This window comes from Narcine bancroftii, chromosome 1 (genome assembly GCF_036971445.1).
Source record: "Narcine bancroftii isolate sNarBan1 chromosome 1, sNarBan1.hap1, whole genome shotgun sequence".
Lineage (NCBI taxonomy): Eukaryota > Metazoa > Chordata > Chondrichthyes > Torpediniformes > Narcinidae > Narcine > Narcine bancroftii.
The window spans coordinates 478,086,553-478,110,245 of record NC_091469.1 but is presented as its reverse complement, the minus strand read 5'-3'; the positions used below and the strand labels follow the sequence as shown (position 1 = coordinate 478,110,245).

Below are 23,693 nucleotides of genomic sequence, written 5' to 3'. Positions count from 1 at the left end.
TCATGAGATGATCCATTTTGCCACTCAGCAACCCCCCCCCCCCACCCCACCTTCTCCACATAACCTTTGATACCCTGGCTAATTAAAAACTTGTCAATCTCTTCCTTAAATACACCCTATGACCTGGCCTCCACAACCGCTTGTAGCAACAAATTCGACAGATTTACCACCCTGTGGCTATAGAAATTCCTCTGTATCTCTGTTCTGAATGGATACCTTTCAATCCCGAAGTTATAACATAACATAACATAACAATTACAGCACGGAAACAGGCAATTAGGCCCTTCTAGTCCGCACCGAACCAAACACCCCTCTCTAGTCCCACCTCCCTGCACAATGCCCATAACCCTCCATCTTCTTCTCATCCATATACCTGTCCAACCTTTTCTTAAATAATACAATTGACTCCGCCGCCACTATTTCTCCCGGAAGATCATTCCACACAGCTACCACTCTCTGAGTAAAGAAGTTCCCCCTCATGTTACCTCTAAACCTCTGCCCCTTAATTCTTAACTCATGTCCTCTTTGTGCCCTCTTATCCACCATGGGATACAAATTTTCTATATCTACTCTGTCCATGCCTTTCAACATTTGAAATGTTTCAATGAGATCCCCCTCGTCCCCTAAATTCCAATGAGTCCAGGCCAAAAGCTGTCAAATGCTGAAATTAGAATATGTAATATCAGTACCACTGTGTGTAAGTCACTCAGGTGCAGAATGAGTTGTGACTCAATATTTGTTTCGTGCCTTACCCTGGCAGTGGAGTATGCGAATGGGAATGTCACGTAACTGGGAACTTTGGATTGACATTGCAGACAGAGCGCAGGAGCTCTGCAAATTGGCTACCTGGTTTGCACTTGATCTCACCGATGTCAAGGCGGCAGGCAAAACCAGAACTAGAACTAGAGGTACAAATTAGGCTCTTAAAGAGAATTCAGGAGAAATCTCCTTAACGCGTGATTGGCAAAATTGAGCAATTCACTACCTCAAGCAGCAGTCAAAATACTATCCCAGATACATTAAAGAAAAAACCACACAAATACGAAAGATGAAGAACAAAACACAACGCTTTACAGTACCAGTGACACAGCTTCGAATCCAGCACTGCCTGTAATGAGTTTGTATGTTGTCCCTGTGTCTGTGTGGATTTCCTCTGGGTGCTCCAGTTTCCTCTCACATTCCAAAGACATACATGGTTAGTAGGTGAACTGGTCACACAGGTGTATTTGGGCGGCACAGACTTGTGGGCCAGAAGAGCTTATTACCGAGCTGTATCTTTGAATTCAAAACAAAAAAAATACATGTGGATATAAAATAAACCTGCAGATGCTGGTAACATGAAACCAAGAACAAAGTGCTGGAAAGGTTCAGCAGGTCCAACTGAAGGTCTTCATCCTGAAACATTCATTCTGTTTCTCTTCCCACATATGTTCCCTGACCTGTTCAGTGTTTCCTGCAGTTTCATTTTTGTTTTTGGACCATAATTATGAGTCTGTAGTACTGAAAGTCAACATTACACTGGAAATTCTGTACAATTCCACGCGCACCCAGAGGTTCTCTGCTGCTTTCAGATGCTCCAGATCTGACCATCTGTTCTGCCTGTGACTGCAGCCAAATCTGATTCTTCCAGTTTAGCCACTAAAAATAGACTGTAGACAACCCTTCTCCCTTGAGCAGACAAATTACTGACTTGACCTAGAGATTAATCAACAGTTGTTTTGGGAAGAAAGCCAGCTTATTAACCCAGTGCTTTACAGGATGGAGTGCCAGGGTATTTTGTTTCAAGACAGCAGTTAGTTTCTACAAATAAAAGTAAAGCCTTGAGACAAAAATGTAATATGACTGATTGCCTCGGAGAGGTCAGTGAGGTGAACATAAAAGGGAATTAGTTTTAACAAGGTGCACCCACACTCACAGGCACTTAAATCACGACAAAAACAATCATTATATGTCATAGGAGGCAAAAGGATCCACCTTTGGACCAAGAGTTATAATTGCCATAAAATACTTACATTGATCTATGATTACAGACACAATGATAATTAAAAGATTTATAACAAATATGTACATTAAGCTGCAAGGTAAGGAAAATGATGAAATAAGCTATAAACCCAAACAAAAGTGGGAAAAGGACTTAAACAAAGATAAAGAATGAAACATGGGAAAAGTTATGTTCTGGAACTATGAAGAATACAATAAACACAAGGTTACGCATGATACAGTATAATTAGTTACACAGGTTATATATCACTCCTCAAAAATTAAAAGAATGGGATCCAACAATATCAGATAGATGTTTCCGCTGTAAAAATGAAATGGGAACAACAATAAATGCAATTTGGGCATGTACAAAAGTGAATATGTTTTGGGAAGAACTAAATTAGATAGTAAATAAAATTACAAAATACAACATACCAAAAAATCCAGAGAACTTTCTTTTAAGTAACATAAGAAGTAAAGAATTAGGCCTCAAATTGGATAAAGCGCAAAAAAGATTCATTATGATAGCCTTAGCAGTAGCAAAAAAAATGTATAATGTCAACTTGGAAAATGGAAGAGCGCCTGAGAATACAGCAATGGTACATGGAAATGATTAAATGTATTCCATTGGAAAAAATAACATATAATTTAAAAAATAAAGTTACATTGTTTGAACAAATTTGGGAACCGTACATGGAACATAACAGAGAGAGCTTGCCTCGGACATCCATCCCCTAAAATTATAAGAAGACAATGTAGCGGCAGCTACACTGCTACTGAAAGAACACACAACCAGTCGGGATGAGCTCAGTGAGCAGAACTGATTTATTGCAGGCTGCTGGGCTGGACTTATGCTCCCAGCCCGGACCTGGCTGAGAACCGCACTGGGGGGCACTGACGTCACCTGGTGCGTGGGTATCACCAAATCCCGGTGCACGTGGATAACAATTACAGCACGTGGATCCCCAGCACGGGCTTCTGAGCCCTGTGCTGAGAAGAAGGGGAAACCCCCGACGGCGCTATTTTGACCGGCAGCCCCGCTGCTTAGCGGGGCCAGTTCGCCTGCCTAGTGGTGTGCCACCACACACACCCCCACCCCCACCAGAAACAGGACCAATTTTATTTTTAGCTGGGCAGCCTCGCTTCGTGGGCTGGGCCACAATCACTGGTTCAGTGAGGTCGAGGTGCGCTGGCTTCAGCCTGTCAACAGTAAACAGTTCCCACCTGCAGCCGACATCCAGCATAAATGTAGAACCTGAACACTGGACAACCTTGTACGGCCCCTCGTAAGGTCTTTGCAGAGATGCCAAAGGCGGGCCCCACCGAATAAAAATGTACTCTGTGGAAAGCAGCTCGCTAGGAATGTGAGATGGCCGTGTGCCGTGTCTGGGTGGCAGTGGGGGTGCGAAGGAGTCCAAGCGGGCCCAGAGGTGGGGAAGCAATTCGTGCAGCGACCGCTGGGGGTTGTGAGGCGCGTTCATGGACTCACCAGGAAGTCCCAGCGGCGCGCTGTAGACCAGCTCAGCTGATCACGCCTGCAGATTCTCTTGGGCGTGGAGCGGATGCCCAGGAGCACCCAAGGTAGTTCGTCCACCAAGTCGGGATCGGTGAGGGGGACCATAAGTGCTGACTTAAGGTGGTGGTGCAGACGCTTGACCAGCCCATTGGCCTGTGGGTGATAGACCGTGGTGCAGTGTAGCTCGATCCCCAACCTGTTGGCAAGCTGTGCCCAGAGCGCAAAGGTGAACTGGGTACCCCAATCGCTGGTGAGGTGATTCGGAACACCAAACTGGGCGACCCAACTGTGCAACAGCGTTCGGGAGCAGGAGTCCGTGGAAGCGTCTGGCATCGGGATCACCTCGGGCCAAGGATTGGTGTGGTCCACCAACGTGAACAGGTAACGGTTGCCCAGGGAAACGGGTAAGGGCCCAACTATGTCCACATGAATGTGGCTGAACCGTTCCCTGACGTGCTCAAACTCTTGCACGGGTGCCCTGGTACCTTGGACATCTGGCAATGGGTGCATGTTCTGGCCCAGCACGCGATCTGCTTCCGCAGCCTGTGCCAGACGAACAGCTCTGCCACCATCCGGTCCGTGGACCTGATGGACGGGTGCAAAAGGTCGTGGATATGATGGTAGACTTGCCTGCGCCACTGCTAGGGAACCACTGGCCACGGGGTGCCCATGGAGATATCGCACAGGATGGTGCTTCCACTGCTCAGAGTCGGGGAGGTCTCGGAACCGCAGGCCCATGATGGCACTCCTGAAGGCTCACGTCTCCTCATCAGATTTCTGGTCCCGGGCGAGCTGGTCGAAGTTGAGGCCGGGCGTCAACGCGCAGATGGCCAGTTGCGAGAGTGCATCGGCAATCACGTTGTCCTTCCCTGCCTTGTGCCGAATGTAAGTGGTAAACTCCAACACGAAGGAGAGGTGACACTGCTGGCAGGCCGACCAAGGATCCTTCGTCATCGCAAGTGCCTGGGTGAGGAGTTTGTGGTCAGTGAAGATGGTAAAAGTCCTCCCTTCCAAGAAATACCGGAAATGCCACATGCCCAGTAACTCATGGTCAAAAGTGCTATACTTGCAGCTCCCGGGATAAATTGGTTGTAGAAGTTGACCATACCCGCGAACTCCTGCAGCCCCTTGAGATTGTCCGGATGTGGGAACTGCTTGATAGTGGCCACCTTCGTAGTGGCGGGCGTGGCTCCCTCGGGCGTGTTGGTATGGCCCAGGAACTGCATGGACTCTTTCCTAAACTGGCACTTGGCTGGATTGATGGTGAAACCGGTCGGTTAGCCGGGAGAAGAGGGTGTGCAGGTGGGCCTTGTGTTGCACCCGATCCCTGCTGGCAACGAGGATGTCGTCTAAGTAAATGAAGACGAAATGCAGGTCCCTGCCCACTGAGTCCATGAGATGCTGGAAGGTCTGAGTGGCGTTCTTGAGCCCGAATGGCATGCGAAGGAATTTGATCAAGCCGAAGGGGGTGACGATGGCCATCTTGGGTATGTCCTCAGGGTGCACCGGGATTTGGTGATACCCACGCACCTGGTCAACCTTGGAGAAAACCCTTGCACCATGCAGGTTGGCTGTAAAGTCCTGGATGTGAGGTATGGGGTAACAATCAGGAACTGTCGCCTCAGTGACCGTTGATAGTCTCCGCAGGGGCGCCAGCCACCGGAGGCTTTCTGGACCAGGTGGAGAAGCAAGGCCCACGGGCTGTCGGACCACCGAATGATCCCCAGCTCCAACAGATGAAAAAACTCCTCCTTCGCCACTTGGAACTTGTCAGGCGGGAGCCGGCATGCCTTGGCATGAACTGGTGGGCCCTGGATGGGGATGTGGTAGAACACCCTATGGCGTAGCGAGGCAGCGGAGAACTGTGGCTTGAGGAGGGTTGGAAACTCGTCCAGGATTTGCTGGAACTCATCTCTGGGCATGCTGATCGTGGCCATCTGAGGCTGCTCTGTGCGGGATGCGTCGAGGTAAACAGGCTGGAAAGTACCGGTGTCCACCAGGGACCTACCCCGAATTCCACCAGAAGCCCGTGGGCGAGGAGGAAGTTGGCACCCAGGATGGCGGTCAGAAGGGACAAGATGGTGAACCTCCACGAGAACTTTCGTCAGCCGATCTGGAAGTGGAGAGTCTTGTCTCCATTCGTCCGGATCTCTGTTACGTTGGCCACACAGAGGGAAGGTCCTCTAGGTTGGTTCCTGGACTCGATAACCTTGGCCAGGATGACACTGATCTGGGTCCCAGCGTCGACGAGGAACCGCCGGCCACTGACTGAGTTCCGCAGGTAGAGGAGGCTGTGTCCTTGGCCAGCTGCCACAGCCATTAACGGCAGCCGCCCTGCTCATTTCCCTGGAACGAGCATGGCTGACGACACTTCCGAGCCTTGGCTCCCCAGCCCTGATAGTAGAAGCAGAGGCCTGGAGCGGATGCCGTGCCCCTGGTTATGCTCTTGGTGACCTGCTGGACCGTTAAGCCCTCTGTGAATCGGTTGAGCCTTCTGAGTGACCTTCCTCAAGTCGGTAAAGCTCTCTTGGGCCAGTAACGGCCGGATGTCCTTGGGCAGATGGTCGAGGAAAATGCACTCAAAGTGTGAGCAAAGGAGTTAAGGGTTATGGGGATAAGGCTGGAAAGGGGTACTGATGGTAGTGATCAGCCATGATCTGTAAAATCGCAGTGCTGGCTCGATGGGCCGAAGGGCCTACTCCAGCTCCTATTGTCTATTGTCCATCAGCTCCATCTGGGACTTGTCCCCCAGGGCGTCGAGGTGCAGTGTCCAATCGGCACGCTGGCACCTGGATAGTCTGAGGGAATCCGGTGAGCACTCGCTTGATGATCTTGTATCTGTCTTCGGCGGGTGGGTGCTGAACGAGGTGCAGCACACGTTTGGTGGTGGCCTGGTCCAGGGTGGCTACCACATAGCAGAATTTGGTCATGTCGTATGAAATCTGGCAGAGGTGAAACTGAGCCTCCGCGTGACCAAACCAGGTCTCTGGCTGCTGAACCCAGAAGTCAGGCAGCTTGATGGCTATAGCACTGATTCCAGGTTCGCTCATGATGGGTTCAAAGACATTTAAACCAGTCAGGATCACCAACTGTAGCGGCAGCTACACTGCTACTGAAAGAACACACAACCAGACGGGTGAGCTCAGTGGGCAGAACTGATTTATTGCAGGCTGCTGGACTGAACATTACTCCCAGCCCGAACCTGGCCGAGAACCGCGCTGGGGGGGCGCTGACGTCACCCGGGCGTCACGTGCCCTCCCCCCAGTGCGGGCTTCTGAGCCCTGTGCTGAGAAGAAGGGGAAACCCCCGACGGCGTCATTTTGGCCGGCTGCTCTGCCGCGTGGATTACAATCAGGGCCGGTTCACCTGCCTAGTGGTGTGCCGCCACAACAAAATGATTTAGTGTGTAAAAGTAGATGACACATTTTTCCCTTGTGTGAAGACATTGTTTTAAGGTTTTATTGTATTGTATATGTTGAATATTTATTGGTTTTGGAGGGGGTGGGGAGGGAGGGAAGGGGGGGAATAAAAGGGGAAAATGCCACTGTGTATATTTAATGAGAAATGTTGGTACATATTTTGATTGATATGGTTCACAGTGTGAAAAATTTAATGAATTTTAAAAATAGTTACATTGATCTCAAGAGAATCGAGAGTCATATAGTTGCACAGCGTGGACATAGGCCTTTCAGCTCAAGTTGCCTGCTAAAATATCCCACCCAACATTAGTCTCAGCTGCTTGTATTTGGCCCATATCCCACTCTATTTTTCTTCTTCTTCTTTGGCTTGGCTTCACGGACGAAGATTTAAGGAGGGGTAGGTCCACGTCTGCTGCAGGCTCGTTGGTGACTGACAAGTCCGATGCGGGACAGGCAGACACGGTTGCAGTGGTTGCAAGGGAAAATTAGTTGGTTGGGGTTTGGTGTTGGGTTTTTCCTCCTTTGCCTTTTGTCAGTGAGGTGGGCTCTGCGGTCTTCTTCAAAGGAGGTTGCTGCCCGCCAAACTGTGAGGCGCCAAGATGCACGGTTGGAGGCGTTATCAGCCCACTGGCGGTAGTCAATGGGGCAGGCACCAAGAGATTTCTTTAGGCAGTCCTTGTTCCTCTTCTTTGGTGCACCTCTGTCACGGTGGCCAGTGGAGAGCTCGCCACATAACACGATCTTGGGAAGGCGATGGTCCTCCATTCTGGAGACGTGACCTACCCAGCGCAGTTGGATCTTCAGCAGCGTGGATTCGATGCTGTCGGCCTCTGCCATCTCGAGTACTTCGATGTTAGGGATGAAGTCGCTCCAATGAATGTTGAGGGTGGAGCGGAGACAATGCTGGCGGAAGTATTCTAGGAGCCGTAGGTGATGCCGGTAGAGGACCCATGATTCGGAGTCGAACAGGAGTGTGGGTATGACAACGGCTCTGTATACGCTAATCTTTGTGAGGTTTTTCATTTGGTTGTTTTTCCAGATTGGAAAAAAGTCAATTTCTGGTGCCTGCTAAAGCCTGCAAGGACCTATTCAACAAGTTAAACTTTTATCATTTAAAACCATAAAGATAGAGCCAATGACCGTAGTAAGAGTGTTTATGTGGCAGAATGACCTCGTTAAATCATGCATGATAATAAAGTCTCAGCTTGGTTCCATCATCGCAATATTCACCACTGAGTCAGGTCGTGCAGACCAACCTGCTCCAAAGACCTGAGCACATAATCTAGGATGCCAATCGTAAATTTTTGCTGCTGATTGTCATTTGCGGCCGAAGTAGAGCTCATAGTCTCTCCTAATAAGTGCAGTCATGCTGTATCTTTGAGTCTTAAGTATATACTCGCCACAAATGTCACAGAATGTATCACAGCTGTGGCAACATTGACAAGATATTTCTGCTATATTGAATCTTCCTGAAGAGAATAAATGCTATTGTTAAGAACACTCACTATGTTCTTGCCTGCATCAACATGCATTCAATCTATATCAGTGTAATCCACGGCATCTGTAAATGTGAGCTGCTTTTATATTCTGTCTGCATCTATCCTGACTAAGCATGCCCAGGCCTAAGACAAGATTTGGATAACAGTTGCATTGTGCATTCCCAGGCATTCTTGGTCTGACCAAAACAGTTTGCTTTGGGGGCAATATAGAAATAGACTTAAAATATGACAGGAAATCACAAACTAGGTTATATCTAAAAAAAAAGTACATGATAGGAAACTTGGTGATTTTCATGCCCAAAATCCATAAAATACACCCAAACATGTTCGAAAGCAAAATCTATGTTGTCCAGTAATAATGGAGATCCTGACATCTAATTACTTAAAAATAGCATCGGGGGGAGGGGGGGGTGTTGGAAGGCCCAGGCAAGGCATCAGTAGTTGCCCCACCTGTTTGAACCACTTCAGCTCTTCCAGTCAAGGTGGAATTGAGCATGAAGCTCCAGGATTTAGATGTAGCATTAACAAAAGAACATCTGTTGGGTCCTGCACACATCAGAGGCTCCTTTGCACTTATTCAAAGCTGAGACCATATTTAACGTTGAATAGCAACATGAAAAGAAATAACTAAAAATAGTGGCAAAGTTAGTATAGTGGTTAGCACAGGACAAGTGACTTGGGTTTGAATCTGGTGCTGTCTCTAAGGAATTTGTACATTCACCCTGTATCTACGTGGGGTTTCTCCAGGTGATTTAGTTTTTTTTAAATTTAGACATACAGCACAGTAACAGGCCTTTTCGCCCACAAGCCCGTGCCACCAATTTACACCCAATTAACCTACACTCTAAAGTTCAATGTTTCAAGATCAGATATACAATATTGTCAGAGTACATATATCACATCCTAAGCCATCCTCCCATTAGGAAGAATATTCACCTGATTCAAGGAGTTTCTTTTATGCCATCATCAGACTCCTGAATGAGCCTCACATCGTAATATTGCCATTGCTCTATACCAGGGATTTTCAAACTTTTTCTTTCCACTCACATAAGGGATTACTTAAAGTGGTATGTGAGTGGAAAAGAAAAAGTTTGAAAAAAACACTTTTTTAATTGTACCTGATTGACTCATTATGTGCAGGGTTTCAGAACTCCTAAGGAAATGGGCCAATGACAATTTTTCTCAAGTAAAATATTTCAGTAACAATTGGGTCTACAGAAGTGGTTCTCAACCTTTTTTTCCCCCTCACATACCACCTGAAGTAATCCCTCACTAATCACAGAGCACCTATAGCATAGGGATTACTTCAGGTGGTATATGAGTCGAAGAAAAATATTTGAAAACCACTACTCTATATTAACTGATTTCTCTATGGAACAGTCAGTCAAGTTGACGAATCTGGAACCACAAATCAAGTTAGACTAAGTCCACTCTTGTCTAATTTAATTGCATGATATGATCATAGAGGCAAACCCATCCATAATTGACCTACGTTGAGGCAGGTAAGAGAAAACTGCACTGGTGGATTTGAAGTCTTACCTACTCAGGACAAATACAGAATGATAGCATTTTACAGCAACATGGAAGATACAAGTTTATTATTTAAATGTAATTACCATATATTTTGGTGTACACGAACAACCTTCAGATAATACATTCCCAATTTCAACCTGAATTTCATGGTTTTATCATATAAGATGTATAAGTGTATAAGATGTATAAGTGTATAAGATGACCCCCCCCCCCCCAAAAAAATACGCGTGTTGACTGACCTGTTGGGCGTGGCCGGAAATTCCCACCAGGTGATTTTGTACATTTTCATGAAAAAGGATGGATGGATGAAAGTGGTGTAAAACTATGGATAGACAATGTGTGGAAAAGACGGCCAGATGGTATTCACAAGGAATGGAGTTTATTGTTCTGGGATATGATTTGCAGCCATTTAACTAACAACACTAAAAATAGATTACCACTAAAAAATACTGTAATCGTTGTTATGCCAGGTGGTTTGACTTCTCTATCTCAAGCGCTAGATGTCTGCTTGAACAAGCCATATAAAGATCGTGTGTGTGTAGAATGGAATAATTGGATGATGAGCGCTGAAAAATACTTTGCAAAAGGCAGGGCAAAGTGGGCTGCATCCCTTGATGTGCTGTGTGATTTTGTGATCAAAGCATGGGATAAAGTGAAAGTAGAGAGCGTAATAAAATCTTTCAGTGAGTGCGGTATCTCTTATGCAATGAATAGTATGAGGATGATTTGTTGTCAGATACTGACAACAAAGTGGAAGCCGACTCATCAGATTCAGACTGGGACCCATACGATGACAGTGTTACCAGTGAAACTTCAGATGTATTTGCCGTGTTCTTTGCCTGAGACAATGATAGTGATAGAGATTTTGAAAGATTTTATTTTTTTTTTACAGTAAAAAAATTTCTAATATACTGATATCTTAAAAATTTGTTATAGGGTGGGGTCTGAGTGGGTTATGGAACCAATCAAGTGATATTTTGATTAGAATCTTAAGGTCACCTTTAAGATGACCCCTGTTTTTGGTGTGTTTTTTGGGTGCTTGAATCGTCTTATACGCCGATACATACGGTAATTCTATGTGAATTTTTCAGATAGCACGGAGAGCTGCAAATCACCTCCATGTTAACTGCCCAGGCCTTTGGATGTTAGTCCAGTAACTTAAGAACTTTTCCCATAATGATTGACTCCTCAGGACATTCCTCAAAACCCTCATTATTCAAACATTTTCTTCCTTTCTCCCACTTGTTCTCTCACATTTTTTCTTACAAAGTGGAGTATCTCAAAATTCCGTGTTACAGCCAACAGCAAGTCACTTACAGTCTGCTCTTGACCTCTAACTTTGGACTCTATCGAAAGTGGAAGCATTATTTTTCTGTGCATATCACACTGCTTATTCCTTTTTCTGTGTGTACACGCATTTGTGGAAAGTAAACCAAACAAAATTGGAGAGCTGAGTTATGAGGAGACATAAATAAAACAGAACCAACTTTTGGAATAACAGTGGAAAATAACGCAGCCTTGAATTTCTAAATAAAGCTTATTTGCAAGATGCTTTGGTTGAAATTTGAGACTGACTAAGTTTTGAGAGCTTGGTGAAAAATGACACGGTTATTATTGAATAAATTGACTGCAGCATTTTGCCTTTCCCACTCTACCTCTCTGTTTTTCACTATCATTTTTTTCCTTTGCTTTTATAGATTAGTTATACAGAAAAAGTTCAAATGGTTAAGCATAAATCTTAATGGCCAGATAATTTCAGATTCATGGAGCTATAAAGCTTGAAAACGGGCCCTTCAGCCCAACTCGCTCATGCCATCCAATTTATCTTTTTCTGCTCATATCTCTCTGAACCTTTCCTACCCATTTGACATTTAAGAAAAATCTGGAAGGGTACATGGATGGGAGGGTATGGAGGTCTATAGTTCGGGTGCAGATCAATGAACCAGAGAGAATAATTCAGCACAGACTAGATAGGCTGAAGGGTCTGTTTCTGTCCTGTAGAGTTCTACTGTTCTATCCACGTAATTGTCCACATAACTTTCAATATTGAAATTTGCACCTAAAGTTCAAAGTATGAAATTCAGATATATTGTCAGTGTACATACATGGTATCTCATACAACCCTGAGATTCTTTTTCCTGCGAGCGAGGCAGAATTACCACTTATTGGTAGTGCAATAGTGCAAAAGCTTCCAACAGCAGCTCATTTCTATTACCTACCACTCTCTGTGTAAACTTCTTTTGAATATATTATTTTTCATTTTCCATAAATAAACAAGGAAGTAACATCATAGACTGTTACAAAATACACAGATATCCCCCATCAATCTATATATATATGTGGTGTTTCTCCCTCTCCCGCCTCCTTAAAAAAAGGGAAAGAAAAGAAAAAGGTTGAGTGTGGTGCCAGTGCTTCTTTCTGCAGGTGACCATGGAACCACTCCCTTATGTAATTTATTTTGTTATTTTTTGTCGGGATGTGGGTACAGTTGTGCTCCCATGTACGTCAGATATGGCTGCCATATTTTAATAAAGGTGCTATGTTGGTTTATAAGATCATACTTGATTTTTTCCATGGGAATACAGCTGTGCATCTCAATGGTCCACCTCTGTATAAACTTTGACCTCACATCCCCTCTCACCTTAATCCATTGGCCTCCAGTTTTGGATTTCCTGACCTTGGGAGAAAAAGATGCAATCATCATAATTTTATAAATTTCTATCAGGTCACCTATGCTCCAGGGAAAACAGTTTCAGTTTATCCAAACCCCTCTTTAGCTCAAGCCCTCCAGCCCATTCTTCAGAGATCTAGTATTTCAGTTGGTTTTATCAATCTTTGCATGAGAAGATTTAAAACAGAAATTTGTTGAACTGATCGGAAAACTATGGCAAATGATATAGTCACCTTGGGGTCATGTTACACATAGCATCTTGTCTGGAATATTGATCCAAAGGTACTCATATCTAATACCATGGTATTCAGTAAAGAGAAGGACATGGAGGATATTCTGGAGAATGCTAATATGTGGGATCATTCTGAGATCAAGATAGGGGATTAAAAAAATGGCAGTACTGCCACTGGTGGAGATCCAGGTGAGCAGGGAGCAGAGACGCAGCACTGCTCTGCAGGGACCTACTGCGTGGTTTTAATGCTGACAGCTCCATATAGGCTCTAAACGGCCTGTTAAAGGACCCACTGGTGTTTTTCTAAATCCTGCTAACCCTAGATATCTGCACTCAAAATGGCAGTGCCTGTGCTGGCGGCACACCACGAGGGGTAGCAGGCTCTGGGGAAGCAGCTGGCCGGCCACAGGGTACCAGAAACAGGGAGAACAACCCATGTTGAGAAGGTGAAGCAGTGGAGAGACCCTACAGAATGGTGACCATGACAGTGGACCAGCTAGGGGCTCAATGGCTGAAGGACCCACACAATTTGCAGGCCCCTAGCATACCTGCCTTATGGGAACCAGGTATTATACCGAGGCTTTGAGAGGGTACTGAGGGCAAGAAGGGCTCCTGAAGGGGCCTCAGGCACTGAAGGCTACTGGATCACATGAGGTTTGGATATGGACCTCAGGTTGCCGATGGTGAACTGGAGTTCAGAGGCTACAGTAGCACTGGAGACAAATCAACAGACAATCAGTGACTCTGAAGGGAATCTCTTTTGCTTCTCTTTCTCCTATAGCTAGGGGCACCAGGCAATGCTCATGGCAGCTCTGTTTGCCTTATGGCAGAGAAATGTTATATGTATATCATGTATATTAAATTTTAATGTATTATCATGTGCCAAAAAAAGGAACCTCTGAACCTTTGGATAATGTTGGGTCTTTGTAGAGTGTTAAGATGAATAAGTTCCTGGGGCCCGATGGAATGTATCTCAGGTTATTGAAAGAGATAGATAAGGGGATTAATACTGATAAGTGTGATTTTGGTAGAATAATTATGCTTCGGCGACACTAGGTATTATTCTATTTAGGAGAATTCTAGCGAAGATTTTGCCTGCAATGGAGAGCAGCGTGATTCCCCTGTAGTTTGAGCAGTCTGATTTCTCGCCTTTCTTTTTGTACAGGGTGATGATGATGGCATCACGAAGGTTCTGAGGCAGCTTTCCTTGGTCCCAGCAGAGCTTGAAAAACTCATGCTAAATGGTAAACAATTGAGGAGTGCAGTAGAACAAAAGGATTTAAGAATTCTGGTACATAATTCCCTGAAAGTGGAGTCACATGAAGTGGGGATGAAAGATTTTGGTATTTAGCCTTCATAAATCAGAGTATTGAAAACTGGAGTTGGGATGTCATATTAAATTTGTATAAGGCTTGGTAAGGCCAAACTTGGAATATTGTATGCAGTTTCAGTTGCCTAATTATAGGAAGGACATCAACAAAATAGAGAGAGGACAGAGAAGATTTACAAAAATATTGCCTGGGTTTCAGGGTTTGACTTACAGGGAAATGTTAAGTAGGCTGGGACTTTAATCCCTGGAGCATAGAAGATTGTGGTATGATTTGATAGAGGCATTTAAAATTATGAGGGGGATTGATAGAGTGAATGTGGATAGGCTTTTTCCATTAACAATGGTGGAGATTCAAACAAGAGGACATGGATTGAAATTTAAGGGGGAAAAGTATAGGGGAAAGATGAGGGAGGGGGAAATTTCTTCTCTCAGAGGGTGGTGCGAGTATGGAATGAGCTTCTGGCCAAAATGGTAGATGCGGGCTCGATTTTAACCTTTAAGGAAAAGTTGGTTAGGTATATGGATGAGAGGGGTATGGAAGATTATGAGGTGGGTGCGAGTCATTAGGACTGGGTGGAAGAAGGTGTTCAACATGGACTCAAAGGGCCGAACAGGCCTGTTTCTGTGTTGTAATTGTTATATGGTTTTATGGGTAGACATCATCCTTTTCCTAATGTAAAAATGGCACATATTAGAGGACATGCATTTTAGGTGAGGGACGGGAGGCAGGAAGAGCTTAAGGGAGTTATGTGGGGTAAATTCTTTTTAAACAGAGAGGTAGGTGCCAGGAATAGAGATTAAAGCATATATGACAGCAGTGTTTTAGAGGGAGAAGAAAAACAGGCCTCTTTACCCCTTCTAGTCTGTGCTGAACCATTTTTTTGCCTAGTCCTATTGACCTGCACCCAGTGCATAGCCCTCCATACCTCTCCCATCCATGTACCTGTCCAAATTCTTCTTAAATGTTAAAATTGAGCCCGTGTTCATCACTTCAGCTGGCATCTCGTTCCACACCCCCAGCACTCTCTGTGTGAAGAAGTTCCTCCTCATGTTCCCCCTAAATTTTTCCCCTTTCACTCTTAACCCATGTCCTCCGGTTTGTATCTCACCTACCCTCAGTGAAAAAACCTATATACATTTAATCTACCTATCCCCTCATAATTTTAAATACCTCTAACAAATCTCCCCCATTCTTCTATGTTCCAGAGAATAAAGTTCTAACCTGTTTAACCTTTCCGTGTAACTCAGCTCCTGAAGACCCAGCAATATCCTTGTAAATATTCTCTGTATTCTTTCTATCTTATTGATAACTTTCCTGTAGTTAGCTGACCAAAACCACACACAATACTCTAATTTGGCCTCACCAATGTCTTATACAATTTTCATGTAACATCCCAACTCCTGTACTCAATACTTTTATTTATGAAGGCCAATGTGCCAAAAGCTCTCTTCACAACGCTATCCACCTGTGATGCCACTATCAGAGATTTATTATCTGTATTCCCAGATCCCTCTGTTCTTCCGCAGTGCCCTACCATTTACCCAATTTGTCCTTTCTTGGTCTGTCCTTCCAAAATACAACAGCTCACTCTTGCCTGCATTAAACTCCATCCCCCATTTTTCAGTCCACTTTTCCCGCTGGTCCAGATCCCTCTGCAAGCTTTGAAAACCTTCTTCATTGTCCACACCACCTCCAATTTTAGTGTCATCTGCATTATCATCCAGATCATTGATATATATGACAAACAACAATGGACCCAGCACTGACCTACTAGTCACAGTAGAAGCAATCATCCACCACAACTCTCTAGCTTCTCCCGTCCAGCCATTGCCAAATTCATTTCACTATATAACCATGAATACCATCTTCAGGGCAGACACATGGTTCTGCACTGTAACTGTTCTAAGCTCAAAAGGGATGGAGATTTTAAATTTAATTAATAAATGGGCGGCACAGCTAGCAGTTAGCGCATTGCTATTACAGTGCCAGCGACCCAGGTTCCAATCCAGAGTGGTTTCTACATTCTCCTTGTGTTTGCATGGGTTTCCTCTCACCTTTCAAAACATACGGCGTTTTGTAGGTTAATTAGGGTATTTGAACGGTTTGGGCTCGTGGGCCGGAAGGGCCTGTCTAAAGTAAATAAAATTTTATACGGTGTAGAAAGTTCATATTGATGGCATCCATGAAATGACAAGATTTTCATTAAAATTAATGACCTTCAGGGAATGATATCTGCCCTTCAGGCTGCTTCCACCATTTAAGTTTTGCTTCTGTTCCTTTACTTGACCTTCAGCCCATGGGACTGGTGTTCATGAATTACCAAGCAAGCCATTTGCAATGTTGGCAATCAACAAATGAAAACAAAAGACTGGGCCACAAATATAAAGAGAATACAGGGCAACCTTTCTCGGTGTTGTAGCAGTTCTATGATTCAGGACTGCAGTGTGTTCCAAAGTACATGGAAGTATTTTTGTAGTATAGTCCAAAATCAATTAGCATGGTCATTTGTCAGTAGTGCAACAAGTAGCTGTGGAAATGACTGGATTGTTGTCATCTGATCAATGCACATCTGTACTCCCATGTCAACGTATTTGCACAGAAATTTAAGGTTCAACTGCTAATGTGGTTTAAAGGTAGCTGCGTATTATAATACCAGCAGCCTCATCAACCATGTCCAAGCAACTCACTTTTCCAGAACCTCCTCTTCACAGTCTATGCAATGTACATCTCTATTGTCGATACAGTCCACTCCTCTGCCATCGGCCAATCCCTCCCCTCTACTACTGATGTTCACTTTTCCAGGGATTTCACTCAATGCCTTTCTCCATCTCCTTCCTCTCTTTTAAAAATAATGTTGCTTTTTAAGTTGAAATTTAATTTTATTAAATTTGGACATACAGCACAGTAATGAGCCCTTACAGCCCAGAAGCCCATGCCACCCAAGTACCCCAATTAAATTACAACTCCGGTATATTTTGAAGGGTGGGAAGAAACTGGAGCATCCAGAGGAAGCCCACGCAGACACGGGGAGAATGTACAAACTCCTTACAGACAGCAGCAGATTTGAGCCCGGGTCTCTGGCACTGAGGTACCACATTAGTCACCTCAATCTCTTGCTGATGAAACTTGCTCCATCAGGGTTCTCCAGATGATAACCTCTTTCTTTCATGCTATTACAGAGTTCCTTTCTGTTCCTCTTATTCCAAGAGAAACATCAGACAGATAGCAATTCCAGCCATCCGCCGCTCTGGAGTTTTCTGTTTCAGTGCCAACAAGTTTCTCCTACTTGTTTCAGCTGCCTGTTCAGTCTCTCACTCCCTCTCCAACTGCCAGAAAACCCATGTGACTCTCTCACTTGCAAAACCACTGACCTTCTCTAGCCAACAATAGGAGTTAGTCTTCTTGGTCAACTTGTGGTCTTTAGATAAACAAAAACCTAGGAGTGACCTTTCTATGCCCTCTGTCAAAACCCTTGCAAAGAGCTTTTAACAGCCAGAGCATCTCCTGCTTGTTGCTTTAATGACGTCATTTCAATTAGCACCTACTTGTGAAATGTGCACAGCATTCTCCATAGTTTATCTAAAGTTACTGAATATGAATTCTTCAATATTTCAAATAAGATCTGTTTTAAAGTGTGTGTATATATGTAACCTACTCTAATTTTACCAATTTATCTCCAAAATATTCCATTATACTATCACGTTAAATGCTTGGAATTGCTTTCATTAGGTGAAGTTTGTGTTGACACCTTTACATATCTGGGTAAAGAATTTTACTCACTAATGTAAAGGTTCTATTACTCTTCCTGATGCAATCTTAGGACAAAAAGTTTTTTGAGCAAAAAAATTTAAAAAATAATGGTGTTGGATATTCTGAAGCCATTTTAACTTAAAACCATTTGACAAAGCTCTATGAGAAAGGGTCCAGCCTATTTTATTCAAACCTTTCCTTTGGCCTTTGACACATTTCAGTGAATATAAGCTGGAGACACATCTTATCATCTTCTGACAAAATATTTTAGAATCCTTGGGATTCAACACTACATTCAACCATTTCATCAGGTTATCAGCACTTCCTCTTCCAATCACTGCTCCTTGATTTAACCCCACAGCATTGGAATTAACCATTAATTAACTGAGCTCGCCACTTTAACATGCTGACAAGCCACGGATGTAAAGAGAGGATTGCTCCTTTGGAGATTGATGAGCTAGACAGCCTTCCTCAAGTGTTGCAAAATTTTGTACGATTCAGGACCAATAGATGTTCCAAAGTGGTTTGGAGGCAATAACATACTTTTGCAGTGTGGTCAAATATCAAGGGGATGGTAAATTGCAGGTTCTTCTCCCCTCCATAGATGCTGCCCGACCTGTTGGGTGTTTTCAAATTTTCTGCTTTATTTCAGATTTCCAATTGCTGCATTGTTTTTGTTCTCTCTCCTCCATTTTCATTCCTCTGCATCTACTTGCTCCTCATCCAGGCAGATCAGCTGCAAAATTCATCCATATTTCCTTACACATCCTCCAGAGAGAACTTCAGCAAAATTCTAGATGCATTTCCCCTTGCAGGTCTGCTGAAGATTTTGTCTTTCTCCAGGCAGATTAGCTTCAAAATTCATCTACATCTACTTGCACTCCCTCCTCCAGGCAGATCTGCTGATGAGGCTTCTCACTCCCTCTCAACCAGCACTGCTACAATTTGTGGCATTCAGTCTTCCTGATCTACACCACGCCACAGACATTTCTTTTGTTCTCTCCATCCCTCCTCTTTCTCTGTGACTTAAAATATATCTGATCTATAATTGATGAAAGATTGTTGATCCAAAACATTAGCAGTGTTTCTCTCTCTCCACAGCTGCTACCTTACCTGGTGACTATTTTCAGGGTTTTCTTTTTTTTACTTCAAGGATCCATAACTTGTTGAGTCAGAAGTTAACTGCTGAGTAATTACCACATCAATGATCAGGCACAGAGGAACTGGAGTATTTATAGCCTATAAATATAAATAAATTAGCAATCGTTACCTTTTGAGAAACATCTTTTTCAGAGGATTCGACATCGCCATCCAGGAAAGGCATGGCAAAAGAGCTGAGGTCCTGGAGGAATAAAAAGTATATATGAATATTCATCCATATTAATTTACACAACCTAAAAATGTTGAAGCTGCTTATGCAAATCACATTTTAAAGCAGACTAAATTTCAAAAGTAGTGAGGAGCTCCATGGAAGCAATTTCTGGATATAATCTTTTCATTCAAGAATAGAACCATAGAAAACTACAGTCTAGAAACAAGCCCTTCAGCCCATCCAGTTCATGCCAAACTATGGCACTAACCTGCACCTAGACCATAACCCTCCTTACCACTCCCATCCAAGGACTTATCCAAATTTTTCTTAAATATCAAAATCAAGCCTGCATTCACCACTTCAGCTGGCAACTCGTCCCACACTCCCATCACTCTGTCTGAAGAAACATCTCACCTTCCACCCTTAACCCATGTCCTCTAGTTCTTGTCTTAGTGGAAAAATCCTGCTTGAATTTATTCTCTCTCAAATTTTGCATACCTTTATCAAAGCTCTCCTCATTCTCCAAAGGTCCAGGGAATAAAATCCTAAATTATTTAACCTTTCCCTATAACTCAGCGACTGAAGACCCCAGCAATATCCTTGTAAATTCTCTCTGCCTTCTTTCAATCTTATTGGTATCCTTCCTGTAGTTAGGTGAACAAAACTGTATTCAATTCTCCAAATTTGGCATCACCAATGTCTTGCACAACTTTATCATAACATCCCAACCTCCTGTACTCAATACTTTAAAGGGAAATAAATGCTCAACTTGAATGGAATTCGGAAGTAATGCAGCAATTATCAAAGATTCACACCACCCAGAACACACACTGTTCTCATCAGGAAAGAGGTACAGGCACTACAAGACTCGTCCTACCAGGATCAGGGATAGTTGCTACTCCGCAACCATCAGACTCTTGAGCAACAGACTCAATCAGAGATTCATTTAAGGATTCTTACTTTGTTCCCTATTTATGGTAGAATATTTACATTTCTGTATCTGCACTATCAATTTGTTTACATATCTTTCTTTTGTTTACATTTCTTCCTTTGTATAATTTCTTTCTTCTTCAGTACAGTTTATAGGTAACAACAATTAGAAATTGTGCCTGGGTCGCAGGAAAAAAAGAATCTCAAGGCTGTAAGTGGTAATCATATTTGGGTAATAAATCTGAACTTTGAATTAAACAAGCCTGCAAATGAAAACACAAAATAAGGAATGTTTTACGGTGTGTGAATTGCTTAATTCTTTTCAACCAAGTGGACCAATGTTTGGTGACTCTGTTAATCCCAAAGATAGGCAAATTGCAAAGGCCCACTAGCTCACTATTCCCAACAAACCTCCATTGCATAGTCCCAAATATTACACCTCTGCCTCAGTTTGATCCTACATTCACTGTGGCTGCTGTGGGACAGAGGCTCAGAAACTGCGGCACACATATCCCTCTGGTACACAAGACGTCTCTGGATTAGAAGGCCTCAGTCGAAATAAATGAAGATTTTTTACTTTGTTTATTTAAATTTTACAATAGGCCTCAAAGCTTTACTAGGCCATCAGAGGTTATGGCCAGACTGAGGACTGAGTGGGAAAATGGATCAGCTCGTGATTAAATGGTGGGGCAGACTTGATGGGCTGAATGGCTTATTTCTACTCCTATGTCTTATGGTCTTATCAGTGGAAATTTTGTTACATAATCTACTTCAAGATATTCCAGTTGAGAATAACAATATGTGCAGACAATGGCAAACCGTGGGCTCAGTTCCATACAGTTGCCTAGCTACGGAGGTGAGAATTAAGTCATTTTCCTGTCCAGTGCATATGTCAGGGAGCAACTATATCTGCCAGAGCACAACAATGTGAAATGGACAGATGGCTGAAAGGAAGCAGTGTCAAGAACATGCATAACATCTACAATGGGAGGTCTAGTAACACATTAGTATCGGAGCACTTGCTAAAATCTTGAGCAAGAGCACATGCACTCAGACTATGAAGCACTAAGATCAAGGAGATCCTAAACCACAACTTAGAAGTTTAGAAGTGGGTTTAATAATCCCTGAATAAATCAAAATATTGTGGAGAATTAGCTTTCAACTCAAATTATCACTCTAAATTCAATTTACCTTTCAAGTTCAATTTATTGTCAAATTCTACTTGGTACATTGAGAAGGGTTTGTTCTGTAGACTGATAGCTCAGTGGTTAGAACACTGGTCTTGTAAACAGGGGTCATGAGCTCAATCCTCTCTGAGGCCTCATTTCTGTGAGGGGGGCTGGACAGAGTGGTGACTCTCTGTCTTCCTTACAGAAGACAAAGTTAAAGAATTTAATGTATGTTACATTCTAAATGTAGTATTATGTTCCAATAATGGAATCTTTACCATTAGCAGTCTAACAAAATTCATACAGCCACTCAAACAGTGCCTCGTGTTTCACTGAAAGTTCCATGAAAACAATCAAGGGCAACATGAGATCACAACTGTCAGGTTCAGTCAGGAACCTAATGGCTGCAAGTTTTTTGAGCTTGTTGGTTCATGCTTTCAGACTTTTGAACATTCTCCCCACTGAGAGGAGCGAAAAGAGGATGTGGCTGGGGAGGATGTCCTCCAAGATGTTGGCTGCGTTTTCTAGGCAGTGGGAGGTAGAGTTTATGGAAGGGAGGGAGATTTGTGTGATGTTCTGAACTGCATACACCATCTTCTGCAGCTTGTTCTGATCTTGGGTGGAGCAGTTTTCATATATTTAGAAAGACTAAGGAAGTACCCTCATCATCCCTCAACAGCAACTGCAAGGGCACTGTTGAAAGCAGACCTTCTAGATGCATCATAGTGTGGGTCAAAACCTGCTCTGCTCAATTTCAGATGCTATAAAAGGTGGCGAATGCCACTGAACATAAATGCTTAACACCAACTTCCCTTCCCTCTGTGGACTTCATATGCAAAAGACAGCCAACACACTGAAAGACCCATCACAACTCTTTCATCTCCTCCCATCAGGAAGAAGGAGAACAAGGGTGAAAACATGCACCAACAGGGCATTTTATTTCCTTGCAGGTTCCAGACAAACCTGTGATGTGATTGCTGCCCTTTCTTTGAAATTACGATCCTATACTTTGCAATTGATGAATTCATGAATATTAGAGATAACCTGTTAATATGCTCAAACCTTCCCAGATTCAAGAACAGCTTTAATCCATCTACCTATCATGTTCTTAAACCTCCTCTGGGTGGTACAATTAACGTAGCGGATAGCACAATGTTAATAAGCGCCAGTGACCTGGGTTCAAATCTGGTGCTGTCTGTAGAGTTTGTACATTCTCCCATATCTGTTTGGGTTTTCTCTGAGTGGTCTGGTTTCCTACCACATTCCAAAACGTACAGAGTTGTAGATTAATTTGGATGCAATTGGGCAGCATGGGTTTAATGGCTGGAATTGGCTTCTACCATGTTGTAAAATATTTTACAAATTACCAATCTGGCACCACAAAAATTCATGTCTGCATATGTACATTGTACATATGTCCATGACAATAAATTTGTTATTATTTCTTTACACTGCCATCCACTTGAACTCATTTTAAGAAGCAGATTTCAGTCACTTATACATCAATCCCTAGATTTCCCCTTGTCTTTCTATTTATGTATTAAAGTTCTAAATTCCATTTGTTATTTGTGTGTCCCTTCACTTTCAAGTCTCTTTCAGTCCGACACGTCGCCAAGCAATACAACAAAATTCAGTAAGTGTAGTCTAACTCCTGAGATCTCAGATTCTTCAATCTTCTCGGAAACTAATAAATAGGATCCTCCCCCAACATTATAGATAAATTTCATTTCACTGGCATTTTTCACTGATTTATTTTACTGATTATTAAAATGTTATTCTTAAGTTAAAAACTGTCTGGTCAAGGTGACTCCCGCATTATCATTTTTCTCTCAAAATATTTAGCTCATCAAATTTACAACACATCCAAGACCTTGCAAGAGGATTATGAATTGGTTAAATAGTCATATCACTGAATTAATACACAATTCAGCACTTAGTATCAGAAAAGTGCAGGGTGTTGTGTTACAGTAACTCAAAGAGTTGCTATGTATAGTGTTACAAAGAAAAAATACAGAGAACAGTGAACAAGAAAATTCTGAGGTGGGACTATGGCAGGATCTGAAACCACTTCAATGACACCAGCCATTCTAAGCTTTTTTTTTTAGCTATGGCTGCCTTCGGGCTCTGCTCAAAGTTATAGGCCTCCTTACCTACGAAACAGTCAAACACTTCTCTCAGATTCAGATTTATTGTCAGCGTACATACATGACATCACATACCACCCTGAGATTCTTTTTCTGCCAAATACATAAAAAACATTAAATATTTTATGATTTTAGTCCATGTTCCCCTTCTTAAATGGGCTGTGACACCCCCCCCCCACCCCATGGAGGATAGGCTGTATGGCCCCT

The 23,693-nt window shown here is 43.3% G+C and overlaps 1 protein-coding gene across 3 annotated transcripts in view; it reads right to left on the bottom strand.

The window, feature by feature from the left end:
• Nucleotides 1-23,693, bottom strand: part of LOC138751903 (5'-AMP-activated protein kinase subunit gamma-2-like) — a 621,068-nt gene that overhangs the window by 376,080 nt on the left and 221,295 nt on the right. For all 3 annotated transcript variants that reach the window (XM_069914838.1, XM_069914837.1, XM_069914836.1), the window contains exon 2: nucleotides 19,202-19,273. In XM_069914838.1, coding sequence (XP_069770939.1) covers nucleotides 19,202-19,273 — 72 coding nt within the window. The remainder of the gene's footprint in view (nucleotides 1-19,201; nucleotides 19,274-23,693) is intronic.